Genomic DNA, 16,210 nt, shown 5'->3' on the forward strand with positions numbered 1-16,210 from the left:
GAGTAAACTCCAGGAGTTGGTGATGGACAGGGAGGCCTGGTGTGCTGCAGTCCATGGGGTCACAAAGAGTCGGACACGACTGAGTAACTGAACTGAACTGAAAGGTGCTCAAGATGTGTCAACAGACTTCCAGATACACTCAAGAGTTTTAAGAGCTGAGCGATATCTCATAAAACCAAACAAAAACTGGCACTAATGAGAGATCATGGGGTTCCAAATACCAATCAGGAAGAGAGGGTGTTGTGAGCCAAACACACAACACAGACGAGGGGTATAAAGCCAACAGCCTGAGCACCTCACACACACACACACACACACACACACACACACACACTCAAACCCTCCTCCAGCTTCTCCACCTCCACCATGGCAGCCTCCACTCTGTCTGTCTGCTCCAGTGACCTGAGCTATGACTGTCCAGAGAGCTGCTGTGAGCCCCCCTGTTGTGCCCCCAGCTGCTGCGCCCCGGCCCCCCGCCTGACCCTCCTCTGCGCCCCAGTGAGCTGCGAGTCCAGCCCCTGCTTCCAGCCAGCCTGCAGCAGCTCCTGCCCGGCCTCATGCTGCCAGCAGTCTAGCTGCCAGCCCTCCTGCTGCACCTCCTCCCCCTGCCAGCAGGCCTGCTGTGAGCCCGTCTGCTGCAGGCCCGTCTGCTGCAGGCCTGTCTGCTGCACACCCGTCTGCTCTGAGGGTTCCCCGTGCTCAGCCCCCTCGTCCTGCTGCAGACCCTCCTCCTCCGTGTCCCTGCTCTGCCACCCCGTGTGCCGCCCCGCCTGCTGTGTGCCCACCTCCTCTTGCCAGCCCAGTTGCTGCCGCCCGGCCTCCTCTGTGTCCCTGCTCTGCCGGCCCGTGTGCCGCCCCGCCTGCTGTGTGCCCGCCTCCTCTTGCCAGCCCAGTTGCTGCTGCCCGGCCTCCTCTGTGTCCCTGCTCTGCCAGCCTGCATGCTCCCGCCCGGCTTGCTATGTCCCCGCCTTGGCCCTGGAGCCCTGCTGCTGAGTGTTCCTCTCAAGGTCATCCCAAAGTGTGCGAACTCACAGTCATCTGCAACCTTGGACTCCTTACTGAGAGCCTAGACAGCTTTCCCATTACCGCCCCACGCCCTGCTGTGAATGCCACCAGGTCACCCCTCCTGGGACTGGCACACCCACTTCTCCCGGTGCCGACTCCCCTCCCGCCACCCTGTCCTGGGTCAGCCTTCCCTCCACAGCCTGTGTTGGCAGCCCAGCTCTCCCAGGGGTTTGAGCCTCACGTGGCATGAAGGAAGAGATGATAAATGCTTGGACTTGGTTTCTCACCCTTGTCCCCTGAGCTTTGGTGCAACCCCTGCTCCTCTACTCGTTCCTAAGCTGGTTTCAATTTCTCCTCCCCTGTGAACTGTCAGTCCCTTCCAATAAATTCCTTTCCTGATCAGTTTAGTCACAGTTCATTTCTGTTGTTTCCAACTAAGGCCCTTGCTGGACGCTCCCCCCTGTAAAGTGGTCCTGGGTCACTCCCAAGGGCTTCCCTATTCCTGCCCCTTCAGTGGTGTCCATCAGCCCCCACTCCCGAAAGATCAGGAGATATCCACATGGGAGAAGTGAGCCTTGCCTATCCTCACAGCACACACACACACCTTGACTGGAGGTCGATTACAGCAGAGCTGAATGTGGAAGGCAAAATATTGAAGAGCCAGGAGAAATGTCAATAACCTCAGATATGCAGATGACACCACCCTTATGGCAGAAAGTAAAGACCCTCTTGACGAAAGTGAAAGAGCAGGGTGAAATGGTTGGCTTAAAGCTCAACATTCAGAAAACTAAGATCATGGCATCCAGCCCCATCACTTCATGGCAAATAGACGGGGAAACAGTGGAAGCAGTGGCTGACTTTGTTTTTCTGGGCTCCAAAATCACTGTAGATGGTGATTGCAGCCGTGAAATTAAAATTCACTTACTCCTTGGAAGGAAAGTTATGACCTAGATAGCATATTGAAAAGCAGAGACGCTACTTTGCCAACAAAGGTCCGTCTAGTCAAGGCTATGGTTTTTCCAGTGGTCATCTATGGATGTCAGAGCTGGACTATAAAGAAAGCTGACTGCCGAAGAATTGATGCTTTTGAACTGTGGTGTTGGAGAAGACCCTTGAGAGTACCCATTGGAAGGACTGATGCTGAAGCTGAAACTCCAATACTTTGGCCACCTGATGCAAAGAGCTGACTCATTTGAAAAGACCGTGATGCTGGGAAAGATTGAGGGCAGGAGGAGAAGGGTACAACAGAGGATGAGATGGTTGGATGGCATCACCAACTCAATGAACATGGGTTTGGGTGGACTCTGGGAGTTGGTGATGGACAGGGAGGCCTGGTGTGCTGCGTTTCATGGGGTCACAAAGACTGAGCGACTGAACTGAATTGAGAATAATACACTGAACAATGTCTTCATGACATTGTGGTAGGCAAAGAGTTTTGAAGCAGGACATAAAAAACATTAAGCATAACAGAAAAGAATCAATAAATTGGACTTCATTAGAATTAAGAACTATTCACAAGAGGTAAAACTATCCTTATGTGCAGATGACATGATACTACACATGGAAAACCATAAAGATTCCACACAAAAGCCACTAGAACCGATAAGTGAATTCAGCAGGGTAGCATGATACAAGATTAACACACAGAAATCGGTTGCATTTCTTTATACTAACAATGACATATCAGAAAGGGAAAGGAAAAAAAACATTCTTTTAAAATTGCATCCAACAAAAGACACAACTTGGGAATAAGCCTGATCACAGAGGTTAAAGACTTATATGCAGAGAACTATGAAATATCAATAAAGGAAACTGAAGATCGAAAGAAGTGAAAAGATATTCCATGCTCTCGGTTTGGAAGAATTAATATTGTTAAAATGTCTGTACTACCCAAAGCAATCTACAGATTTAAAGTAACCCCCATCAAATTACCCACATTTTTCACAGAACTAGAACAAATAATTCTGAAATTTATATGGTACCATAAAAGTCCCAGAATTGTCAAAGCAAGCCTGAAGAAAAAGAACAGAACTGGAGGCATAGCCTTCAAGACTTCAGACAATACTACAAAGTTACAGTAATCAAAACACCACAGCATTGGCACAGAAACAGACATGGGTCAGATATGGATCAACAGAACAGACTAGAGCCCAGAAATAAATCCACACACCTACAGTCAATTAATCTTCAACAAAGGATGCAAGAATATACAATAGAGAAAAGACAGTCTTTTCAACAAGTCATGTTGGGAAAGCTGGACAGCGATATGCAAATCAATGAAGTTAGAACAGATTGTCACACCCTACACAAAAATAAACTCAAAATGGCTTTAAAACACAAATATAAGACATGACCCCATAAACTCCTAGAAGAGAACATAGGCAAAACATTCTCTGACATAAGTTGTACCATTGATTTCTTAGGTCAGTCTCCCAAAGCAATAGAAATAAAAGCAAAAATAAACAAATAGGACCTAATCAAACTGATAAGCTTTTGCTCAGCAAAGAAAACCATAAACAAACAAAAGGACAACCTACAGAGAAAATATTTGCAAATGATGCAACTGATAAAAACTTAATTTCCAAAATATACAAATAGCTCATACAACTCAATAACAAAAAAAAAAAAAAATTGGGAGAAGATCTAAATAGACATTTCTCCAAAGAAGACATACAGATGGGCCACAGGCATATGAAAAGATGCTCAGCATCACTAATTATTGGAGAAATGCAAATCAAAACTACAATGAGGTACCGCCTCAAATTGGTCACAGTGGCCATCATCTAAAAATCTACAAATAGTAAATGCTGGAGCGGGTGTGGAGAAAAGGGAAGCCTCCCTACACTGTCGGTGGGAATGAAAATTGGTTCAGTCACTATGGAGAACAGTATGGAGGTTCCCTGAAAAACTGAAAATTGAGTTACCATATGATGCAGCAATCCCACTCCTAGGCATATATCCAGAGAAAACTGCAATTTGGAGAGAAATATGCATCTCTATGCTCATAGCAGCACTGTTTACAATAGCCAAGACATGGAAGCACCTACATGTCCATTGACAGGTGAATGGATAAAGAAGGTGTGATATATATAAAAAAGAATGAAAAAAAATTTTAATGAGATAATGCCATTTGCAGCAACAAGGGCCTTATCATACACAATCAACATGGAGATTATCATACTAAGTGAAGTACATCAGAAAGAGAAAGAGAAATACTGTACAAATATCACTTATGCATGAAGTCTAAAATACAACACAAATGAACACATTTAAGAAGCTGAAACAAACTCGCAGACATAGAGAACAGACTTTTGGCTGCCAAGGGAAAGTGAGGAATAACTTAGGAGTTGGGGATTAGGAGATACACACTACTGTATATAAAATAAACAAGGACCTACTGTACAGCACAGGGAACTATATCCAATATCCTGTAATAAATCATAATGGAAAACAACATGAAAAAGAATATGTATATATGTATAACTGAGTCACTATACGCCAATAAAAAGAACTGTTCATCAAAAGATACTATGGGGCTTTCCTGGTAGCTAGTGGTAAAGAATCTGCCTGCCAGTGCAGCAGACATGGGTTCAACCCTTGATCCAGAAAGATCCCACATGCCACGGAACAACTAAGTCTGTGTGCCACAACTACTGAAGCCTGCGCGCTCTAGAGCCCGTGCTCCACAGAAAGAGAAACCATTGCAATGTGAAGCCCATGCACCACAACTAGAAAGTGGCCCCTGCTCTCCACAGTCAAGAAGGGAAACAGCCCGTGCAGCAATAAAGAACCCTCGTAGTCAAAAACAAATAAATGAAAGTTTTCAGAAAAGAAAGACACCATGAACTCACACATCTATTGGAATGACTTGTATTAAAAAAAAGACTGTGACACCCAGTGTCACAACGAAGTGGAGGAACCAGAATTCCCACACATTTGCTGTTTCAAAGATAGAATGTGACCATATACACACTTACATTCCTCAACATGCTGGGGGAAAGAGTCCATACTGCATATTCCAATTTACATGCAACTTCAGAACAGACAAATGCAGTCTAGATGGAGAGGAGAGCTATGGTTCAGGGTCAGGAGCGGGTGGGATTGACTCTAAAGGAGCACGTGGGAACTCTGGGGATGACGGGAAAGCTCTAGATCTTGCTGTGGTCTCATGGTGTTCATGCTTCCCAAAACTCAGCAAATGAAACTCTGAATAAGTCCATTTTGCAGTATGTAAATCATGCCTCTATGAAGTTGACTTCTTGAAAAGGACATCCTCAAGAAAATGAAAATCACAGCCCTGGACCTGGACGAGCTGGATGCAAGTGACTGTCTTGTCGGGGGTGGGCTGCAGCCACTTGCACCGGCTCTCGAGGGCTGACCGTGCATTGCTGTGCATTTGGTAACATCACAGTGGTAGCAAAGCTGAGGGTGTCCACACCGTGGAAACTGACAAACACAACACACCAGGGCTTTCTTGTTTTTGTTTTACAGCCAGATGGTTATTATATATTTACTGGCACAAAACTGCATAGATACAAAGATAACTCATATTCAGAATGTATAATAAATTTCTACAAATCAGTAAGAAATGCAATTAACCCTACTAAAAAATCAAAGGACTTGAACAGACACCTCCCAAGAAAAGATATCTGAATGTTCAACTTTACTGCATCAGGAATGCAAATTAATTCAACATTGTGTACTGAAATGGAGCAGGACCCTGTGGTCTTATCCCTCATGCCTTCAGTCTACCTTTTGTCTATAGAAAACTTAAGCCAAAGAATAATTTTAATCAGAGAAGTCAGAAAACAGAAGCAAAGGAAAACAGTCCAATAAGACTAAATAATATTTAGTCATTAAGCAAAGTCAAGGACCTTCAGTTCCTTCTCAAGGGCAATATATTCTGAGTCATCTCCTGTGAACTGTCTTATAGCTACTGAAACCCCCACTGGGTGGAAGAAGTTACCTACATTAGGACCAGACTGTAGCCAAGACATAAGATGCCAAATTCTGAGAACTGGCTCCAAAGAAATGGGAATAAACTGACCCTGGAACTGAATATTAACTGTACTTAGTCAAGATGATGCTGGTTAGACAACCGATGACTAATTTCCAGATGACTGTCAGAGCTGACTGTGCTGTTTATCCAGGTAACTTCTCCCTCCAGCAATAAAACCTCTTACCCTCTTATTGTTGGTGGGGGCCAAGGCGGTGGGGGAGGGGGAGCCAGCCTTTGGATAAGAGTCTGCCCTCCCCCCACCTGCCAGCATCCAAAATAAAGCAAACGTGCCTTTCCTCCAACCTTCCCTCTATATTGGCTTTTGAGCAAGCAGCTGGACCCCACTTTCAGTAACAGTAACCCTATATTTTCCATAAGGGATAAAAACACCTCTTAAAAAACTATAGAGCAACTGAAATTCATAAAACTCACTTGTGGGGAAGTAACTCTGTAAAAAGTTGTTAGTCAGTACATGCTAAACTACAGATATCCCTTTCATGTGACCCAGCATTTCAACACTGGGGTATATACCAAAGAGAAATTAGTGAATACACCCACCAAAAGCAAAATATACAAGAATTTTTATAGCAGCATCTTTCATATTAGCCAAAATCTAGAAATAATCCAAATCTCCATCACTGGGAAAGAGAATCTTAAGTAAAACACAGTGGGGTTTAATGCAATGGTTTTCATCACAGCAGTACAATGAGCTATATGACTCAGGCAGCCACATGGGTGCTTATTTCTGATGTTTGTTGAGTAAAATAATGAACAAAAAAGTAGAGAAAACAGATGAAACTAATCAATGGGAGAAGGTGGAAATGTGACTCCTCCTAGGGGGAAGTGAGTTAACTGAGAAACAGCACAGGGGGACAGCTAGAATTCTGGAAATGTTCTCCACCTTCAAAAAATATACTGGAGGAAAAGTTTCCCAATCCAGAGGACCATCCCAAGCTAAACTATCAGTCAAGTGTAAGGGCAGAATAAGGCATTTTTTAGTTATGCTAGACTCAAAAATTAACGTCCCATTAACCTGTTTTCAGAAAACCACTTGAGGGTGTGCTCCACCCAAATAAGGGCATCAACTCAGAAAGAAAAAGACACCGCATTGGGGAAATAAGAGACCCATGATAAGAGAGAGAGGAGGAAAATCTAAAGACAATAGTGAAGAGAGATCCCTGAATGATACCTGCACATCTGGCTGAGAGAAGAGCCAACGGATCGGTTTAGTTCACTCACTCAGTTGTGTATGACTTTGTGACTCCATGGAGTGCAACACACCAGGCTTCCCTGTCCATCACCAATTCCTGGAGCTTGTTCAAGCTCATGTCCATTGTGTCGGTGATGTCATCCAACCATCTCATCCTCTGTCATCCCCTTATCCTCCTGCCTTCAATCTTTCCCAGCATCAGGGTCTTTCCCAGTGAGTCAGTTCTTCCCATCAGGTGGCCACAGTATTGGAGTTTCAGCTTCAGCATCAGTCCTTCCAGTGAATATTCAGGACTGATTTCCTTTAGGATTGACTGGTTGGATCTCCTTGCAGTCCAAGGGACTCTCAAGAGTCTTTTCCAACATCAAAGTTTAAAAGCATCAATTCTTTAGTGCTCAGCTTTCATTATGATCCAACTCTCACATCGATACATGACTACTGGAAAAACCATAGCTTTGACTAGATGGACCTTAGTTGGCAAAGCAATGTAATGTCTCTGCTTTTTAACGTGCTATCTAGGTTTGTCATGTATCAGCCAATAGGTATGGGCCCACAAATACAGAGGGCTCCAGAAAATGGATTTCCAAAAATAAATGAAGCCAATAGATTCCCTGTTATGTTGGAACCTCTTGAATGAGCATGGGATGAATTAGAGAACATGGGAATGGTTTATTGATAGGTACACAGAAGAATTAATACTTTCAAATTGTGGTGTTGGAGAAGACTCTTGAGAGTCCCTTGGGCTGCAAGATCAAACCAGTCAATCCTAAAGGAAATCAACCTTGAATATTCATTAGAAGGACTGATGCCGAAGCTGAAACACCAATACTTTGGCCACCTGATGTGAAGAGTTGACTCCTTGGAAAAGACCTTGATGATGGTAAAGACTGAGGGCAAAAACAGGAGAAGGGGGTGGCAGAGGATGAGATGGTTGGATAGCATCACCAACTCAATGGACATGAATTTGAGCAAACTCCAGGGGATGGTGAAGATCAGGGAAGCCTGGTATGCTGAAGTCCATGGGATCTCAAAGAGTCAGTCATGACTTGGCAACTGAACAACACCAGAAAGATAAGCAAATAAACACAAGAAGCAATTGTTAACTCTAAGAAATGAAAAACACAAGCAAAAACAAAACATGTATAAATAAGGAAGTTAAATCTCGTTTCACTACACAGACTTGGCTATGGACAATGTTCAATTAAAATACTGATAATAATACAGATTCTGACCATGAGTTTAACCAAATATTGGGGTTTCACTGCCTTCTGACTATGCAGAGAGGGAGTTTTCTTGGGGCTGATGGAAAACAAGAGAAAGGCTTCCTTCCACAATAGGAAATCAGATCATATCTAAACGTGAAAACTCAGATATAACATAATATGCATATAAGAAACTGTGAGATAAATAGAACTAAAAACAGTGTTTCAGATGAGCACTGGAAAAGATGCATATAGGGATGAGCCGTGGACACCCTGCCTCCAGGTCTGCAGGTGGAGAGCGTAAGAGGGCACCCTCCCACCAGGATACCTGTTGTTCAACACAAGAGGGTCTGCAACACGTGTGGAGCGTCTGTAGGCACAAAACATCCTGGGACCAGAATTCATATCAAAGAAACACAAGCAAAGAGGTGGAGAGAGCAGTCAAGGCTCTACAGACACACCCAGAGAGTCTGCATCTCAATGCTTGTTTTTAAGACACAAAAACACCTCCAGTCATCAGAAGTCTCAAGGACGGTGGGATAAACATCTCACAGTAAATAAACTAATAACCCCATCTGGGAACATCCTCTTAGCAGTAACGAGGAAAAAGAAGGTCTGTTGAGCCTCAGGTGAGGCAGAGCATCCCAGGGAGGGATATAAAAGCCCCAGTGCCCAGAGCACCTCACTCACCCACCAATCACACCCCCAACTGGAACACCTCTCAGCACAAACCCCCAGCATGGCCGACACCTGCTGTTCCAGGACCTGCGTTGTTGCTGCATCCACCTTGTCTGTCTGCTCCAGCGACCTCAGCTGTGGCAACCAGGTCAGCTCACCCAGTGCCTGCATCGGCTCCTCCTGGCAGGTGGACGATTGCCAGGAGACCTGCTGCGAGCCCACCTGCTGTGCCCCCAGCTGCTGTGCCCCAGCCCCGCGCCTGACCCTCATCTGTGCTCCAGTGAACTGCGAGTCCAGCCCCTGCTGCCAGCCAGCCTGCAGCAGCTCCTCTCCCTGCCAGCAGGTCTGCTGTGTGCCTGTCTGCTGCAGGCCCATCTCTTGCACACCTGTCTGCTGCAAGCCAGTCTCTTGCACACCTGTGTGCTGCAGGCCCATCTGCTGCACACCTGTCTGCTGCAGGCCCGTGTGCTGTGAGGCCTCCCCCTGCTCAGCCCCCTTGTCCTGCTGCAGACCCTCCTCCTCCGTGTCCCTCCTCTGCCGTCCCGTGTGCCGCCCTGCCTGCTGCGTGCCCACCTCCTCCTGCCAGCCCAGCTGCTGCCGCCCGGCCACCTCCGTGTCCCTCCTCTGCCAACCCTCATGCTCCAGCCCAGCCTGCTGAGTCCCCGCCTGGGTCTCGGACCCCTGCTGCTGACCTGACACGTCCCCTTGGAGCCAACAGGTTCCAGGGATCCTGCCCTCCATCAGACACACTTGAGCTCCCTGATCCCCCTGGCTTGCTTGGCCTGTTCTCCCCAAGTCAGGCTCAGCACACGGAAAAGACCAGACCCCACTGCACCCCAGCCCTGGCCAAGCTCTGGGGGCCTGACCTGCTCAGGGAACTCCTCTCCTGACTTTGGCCCATGAGTGCCCTGGCTGCTCCATACCTGCTTCCTTGATGCCTGGTCATCCTGGGCCCTGCTGACCTTGGTCCTGGCCTGAGCAGTGTTGCTCTGCATCTCTGAGCACCAATAAAATTTCTGCTGCCCTCACTGGGTCTCCATGCTGACACCTGGGGCAGGAGGGGTGGGAGGCCTAGCCCTCCTTTACATCATCACATCTGGGGAACCTGAGGGGCTCCTGCACCTGACACCAGTCCGCCTTGTGCCACTGTTCAGCTGTCTAGGCATCACCCTAGCCCTGCTGCACTCCTGAAGCTTTGCTCTTGGGCAAGTCCTATAGGTACCACCTGGGCTCAGATCAAAGACTCCCCCCCCCCCCCAACTCCCTGTGGTAGAGGCAGCCTCTCCAGTCCCAGGGACCGCCAGGACCCAGCAGCGCTGGGAGGGGGACATGGGGTGACTGTGGCAATTGGCGGGCCCAGCATCCAGACACCCACCCTCCCAAGAGGACTCACTCACCCACTCACAGATGCTGGGAGGCCCCAGGCTCCAGCATGTGCCAGTTGCTGGGAAGCCGAAACCAGACAAACTGCAGCCTCTGGAGCACCCCCTCCCTGCTGCCTGCCAGGCTGGGCTGGTGGAGAGCTGATGGGAAAGGCTAGACCTCGGGCGGTGACGATGGACAAAGCCCTGGACAGTGTGAGCACCTGTCTGATCATGGGCAGGAGACACGTGGGAACACACGTGTCCAATGGAGCCATATTTGGCGTCACACACGACCAAGCATCAGAGAACAGACTCCTGGAGTTGAAGTCCTGAGCAGAGGCGCAGACACGGTGACAAGACAATCACCTCGTTGTCCCCAAAGGGTTCTAGGTCTTTACTCCTTAACAACAGTGTAGATTCACAGCACAGGGGCACACGCTTATCTATCTTTGCCAACTTGATAAGGAAAAACTTATGTGGAAGGGAAGTTCAAGAGGGAGGGGACATATGTATACCTATGGCCGATTCATGTCCATGTATGGCAGAAACCAAAACAATACTGTAAAGCAATTACTCTTCAATTAAAAATTTAAACAAAGATTTAGGCAAATAGTATTTTGAGAATAAAGAGCATGGAACATGTATGTAGTTAAATGTAAAAATGAAAAGAAAAAGCTTATCATGGTTTCTTTTGCCTGAACACAGAGCATCCCAAAGTGTGGGTCCACCATTATTGATTTATTAGCACTAGGTGGACACACACTTAAAAGTCTCCCTGTGTGTGCTCACTCAGTCATGTCCGACTCTTTGCGACCCCAGGCAAGAATCCTAGACTGGGTTGCCATTTCCTACTCCAGGGGATTTTCCCAACCCAGGGACCAAACCTGCATATCTTGCGTTTCCTGCATTGGCAGGTGGATTCTTTACCACCTGGGAAGCCTCAAAGTCTCCCTACTTCTGACTATTACAAACGTCACCACTAGAAGAGTCCTCAGCACACACCCATGGCACTAGTGCACGCGGCGCTTTAATTTCCAGACATGGGATTGCCCCATCAAAGGGTTTGCCGATTTTAGATTCTGGATGACATTGACAAATACCCTAAAAGGGACTTTTCGAAATTGTGCCCGCTAAGAGTGATGTCAGGAAAGACAGGGACTAGAGAACTCTAAGGGCTCACTCCCCACAGAAACACCGAAGAAACTGGCAAAACTCAGAATCAGCCACATCTGAACTCTGGAAATGGTAAAAGTTTTACAACAACCAGGAACCAGGAAAAGGCTCCACGAAGAAAAAGGCAACTGAGGCAGGTAGGAGAGCTTGGTGGCATTTTAGCAGAGCCTCACCCCACCAACACCAGCACCACCACCACCCCTCCACTCCCCAACCCCTGGCCCCCAGCTCAGCAGCAGTCTTGAAGACAGCCGCCTGTGTGCTGGTGAGGCTCCTGGTGCTGAAGGGAGCAAGCAGAGCTAATTCCAAAAGAAGTGTGGTTGTCTGTGTTAACCTGTTGGTGGCTTCTGGAAGGTCTCACACTAAGGACTTGCCTCCATTTCTCATAACTCAGAACTCTCTGGAAGCAGAAAGGTGACTGCCTGAACAGTGTTTGTCAAATCAACTGGCTGCTGTGCCAGGGGGAGAATATCAGTTGTGACAAACAAGATACCCCAAAGAGCCTAAGACAAAGATCTGTGAAGTGAGATGCATTGTGGAACGGGACTTTCAGGTCTACCACAGCCTCCTGAGGGCAAGAAGAGTCTGAGCATACTCATGAGGAGACACAAGCTCAGACAGCACCTGAGAAGGCCCTTTGCACTCACCTCTGGCCCCACCTCCAGGTCTGAGCAAGGAGGAAGTGGAGGTGAAGGCAGAGTTGTAAACTGCCCAGCTGAGGTCTGAAAGCATTCCCTGACTCACAAACAGAGTACAAATACAAAGACTGGAAAAAATATTTTCGGCTCCAGTGTTTAAGGAACTTTCTGTCAAACCACTACCTGACCACTAAGCTAATGGAACATTAGAAAGAGTACAGTCATTCCAAAACAAGTTCAGAAGAGTCATCAAACAAAATGACAACAATAAGTCAGTCACAATAATCAGCAACCACAAACTACAGGAGGAAAACCTGATGTTCAGAATTATTGCATTATCATATTCAAGATCCCCCATTTCCATCAAAAATTGTGCAGTATGTAAAGAAAAAGTATGGCTCATTGACACTCAAAAAAAAAAAAAAGCAATTAGTAGAAAATGTCCCTGAAGAAGCCCAGGAATTGAAATTACTAGACAAAGTCTTAAATCAACTTTTAATGTACTCAAGTAGTTCAAGGAAACCATGAACAAAGTTTAAGTCTCGTGAAATAGAACAGCAATATAGAGACAGAAATTACATTTTTAAAAAAGCACCAGAAAGAATTTCTAGAGTTGAAATGTATAAAAACTGAAATGAAGATTTCACTGAAGGGGCTCAATAGCATATTTGAGGAGGCAGAAGATTTAGTAAATGTGAAAATAAGCCAGCTGAAAGACTCCAGCTTGAAGAGTAGATGGGAACAAAGAATGAAGATAAATGAAGAGAACTCAAGAGACCGGTGGGACAGCATCAAGTGTACCAGCATACACTTAACAGGAGTTCCAGGAAGAGAGAAGAGAAAGGAGCAGAAAAAATTATTTGAAGAAATAATGGCCAAAAACTCCCCAAATTTGAGGAAACATGCGAATCTACATGTCCAAGATGCTCAATGATCTCCAAGTAGAATAAACTCAAAGAATTACACACTGAAACATGGTCCAGTTAAATTATCCAAAGACAATGATAGGATCTTACAAGCAGCAAGAAGAGAATTAACACCCAATTCATTATTAGAAACTGTGAGACTAGAGGCAGAGAGATGACTTTTAAAGTGCTGAAGGAAAAAACTGCCAACCAAGAAGTCTACATCCAGCAAAATTACCCCTCAAAAATGAGAGAGAGAAAAAAGACATTTCCAGGTAAATAAAAACTGAAAGAGTCCATAGTTATTAGACATGCCCTATAAGATATGATAATTCAGACTGAGATAAAAGGCACCAAACACACTTGAAACAATATAAGAAATAAAGAACATCAGGAAAATTGTCAGTTTTGGTCGTTTGTGTTTATGAGATTTTCCATTTTCCTAGGTGATCTAATTTTTTAGCAATAGTTGCTCATAGTGCTCCTGTATAATCTTTTTTGTTTATGAAATGTCAGTAGTGATGTCCCCATTTTTATATCTGATTGTAGTAATTTGAGACTTTTCCTTTTTTCTTAGTCAGTCTAGCTAAATGTTTGTTGATTGTGCTGCTCTTTTCAAAGAACTAACTTTTAGGTTCATTGACTATCTCTATTTTTCTAAGTTTCTATTTCTTTTATCTGAGTTCTCATCTTTATTTCCTTCCTTCTGCTAGCTATGGGTTTGGTTTGTTCTTCTTCTTCTAACTCCTTGAAGAGTAAAGTTAGATTCTTAACCTGAGATTTTTCTTCTTTTTTAATGCAATTGTTAGTAGGTATAAATTTTCCCTTCAGCATCGTTTTTGCTGTATCCTGTAAGTATTGGCTTGCTGTGTTTTCATTTACATTCACCTGAAAAGTATTTGCTAACTTACCTTTTGATTCTTTCTTAAGCCATTGGTTGTTTAAGACTGTACTGTTTTTATTTCCATTTATCTGTGAATTTTCTAGTCTTCCTTTTGTTACTTGATTCCTAGTTTCTTTCCATTGTGGTCAGAGAAGATATTCTTAATGATTTCAATCTTTTGAAATTTATTGAGATTTGTCTTATGGCTTAACACACGGTCTAATGTGGAGAATGTCCCATGTGTACCTGAAAAAACAACGTGTACCCTATTGTTGAGTGTTTTGTATGAATGCTAGTCTGGCTGGTTTATAGTGTCCTTCAAGGCCTCTATTTCATTACCAAACTTGATCTAGTTGTTCTATTTCATCATTTAGTAATGGAAATAACTAATTATTTTTAAAAAAAATACTAATTCTCTCCTCATTCTGTCTATTTCACTTTATATAGTTTAAGTCTATTGCTAGGACCATATAGGCTTATGATTGTTATATCTTCTTGACATAGCAACATTTTTATCAATATTTAATTTCCTTATTTGCCCTTACTACAATTTTTGACTCAAAGTTCATTTTGTCTAATTTTATTATTGCTATCCATCTCTCTCTTGGTTATTATTTTCATGAAATTTTCCCCATCCTTTCACTTTCAGTCTATTTGTATCTTTGGCTCTAAAGGGAGTGAACTGACTCAAAAAGAAATAGGCAAGATATAACTCAAGTGACAAGATTAAATCAGTAATCGAAAACCTCACCAAAAAGAAAAGCTCAGGACCAGCTCAATGCTGAATTCTACTAAACATTTATAGAACAATCGCTACCAGTCTCTCTCAACTCTTTCCAAAACAGAAGATATGGGAGCACTTTCTAACCGATTCTATGAGGTCAGCACCATCCTGATGTCAAAGTCACACAAAGACTAAGAAAAGGAAAAAAGAAAACTACAGACTGAAATTCTTTACAGATACAGATTTTTTAAAATCCTCAGCAAAATATAATCAAACAAAATCCAGCAGCGTATTAAAAGGATATCCACATTGTGGATATACACCACAACCAAGTGGGATTTATCGAAAGAATGCGAGAGTGATTCACCATGTGAAAACCAGTCATGTGATGCACCACATTAATAAAATAAAGGGGGGGGGGGACCCCACATGATCATCTCAATTGATACAGGAAAAGAAATTGAAAAAAAGACAACACTCTTTCAAGATAGAACATTCAGAAAACTAAGAGTGCAGACAATTTCCTCAACTGTATAACCGAGGTCACTTTGAAAAACCCACAGTCATCAACACGCTCAATGGTAAAATACTGAAAACTTCTCCCTACAATCAGGAAAAAGACAATGATGTCCACTTTCACCACTTCTAGTCAATGTTGTCCTGGAAGTTCTAGTCAGAGAAATTAGGCAAGAAAAAGAAACAAAAGACACCCAAATTAGAAAGAAAGAAAGAAAACTTAGCACAGAGCTACAGTCTTCTAAATAGTGGTACTGACACAAGGATAGCCATAATAGATCAATGGAATAAGACCATATATCTATGGTCTGCTGATTTTAACAAGAGTATCAAGACCATTCAATGGGGAAAGAATCGTCTCTTCAATAAATGGTGCTGGGACAACTAATAGTTACAGGCAAAAGAATGAAGTTGAACCCTATCATACACCATATACAAAAAATAACTCAAAATGCCTCAAAGATCTAATTGTAAGAGCTAAAACTACAACTTTTAGAAGAAAACATAAAGATAAATCTGCATGACCTTAGATTTGGCAACAGTTTCTTAGATATGACACCAAAACCACAAGCAACAAATTAAAAAAAATAAGTTCAACTTCATCAAAATTAAAAAGTTGTGTATATTGATGGATACCATCAAGGAAGCGAAAAGGTAGCCCACAGAATGGAAGAAAATATTTGCAAATCATAATTCTGATAAGGGTCTAACATTCAGAAAACATAAAGAAATACAACTCAACAACAAAAAGACAATCCAATTAAAAGTGGTTCCTGGGTTAGGAAAATCCCCTGGAAAATGGAATGGCAAGCCACTCCAGTACTTCTGCCTGAAAAATTCCATGGACAGAGAAGCCTGGTGGGCTACAGTCCACGGGGTCACAGAGAGTCGGACACAACTGAGCGACTTCACT

The 16,210-nt window shown here is 44.1% G+C and overlaps 2 protein-coding genes across 2 annotated transcripts; both read left to right on the forward strand.

The window, feature by feature from the left end:
* The first annotated feature begins 366 nt into the window (after positions 1-366).
* Positions 367-993, forward strand: LOC128051316 (keratin-associated protein 10-8-like). The gene has a single exon (XM_052643858.1). It carries the CDS (start codon positions 367-369, stop codon positions 991-993), a length of 627 nt encoding a protein of 208 aa, XP_052499818.1.
* Positions 994-9,155: 8,162 nt separating this feature from the next.
* LOC128051335 (keratin-associated protein 10-8) lies at positions 9,156-9,752 on the forward strand. The gene has a single exon (XM_052643882.1). The coding sequence runs from the start codon at positions 9,156-9,158 to the stop codon at positions 9,750-9,752; it is 597 nt and encodes a 198-aa protein (XP_052499842.1).
* The last annotated feature ends 6,458 nt before the right edge of the window (positions 9,753-16,210 follow it).

Source organism: Budorcas taxicolor, chromosome 1, assembly GCF_023091745.1.
Source record: "Budorcas taxicolor isolate Tak-1 chromosome 1, Takin1.1, whole genome shotgun sequence".
In the NCBI taxonomy this organism is placed as follows: Eukaryota; Metazoa; Chordata; class Mammalia; order Artiodactyla; family Bovidae; genus Budorcas; species Budorcas taxicolor.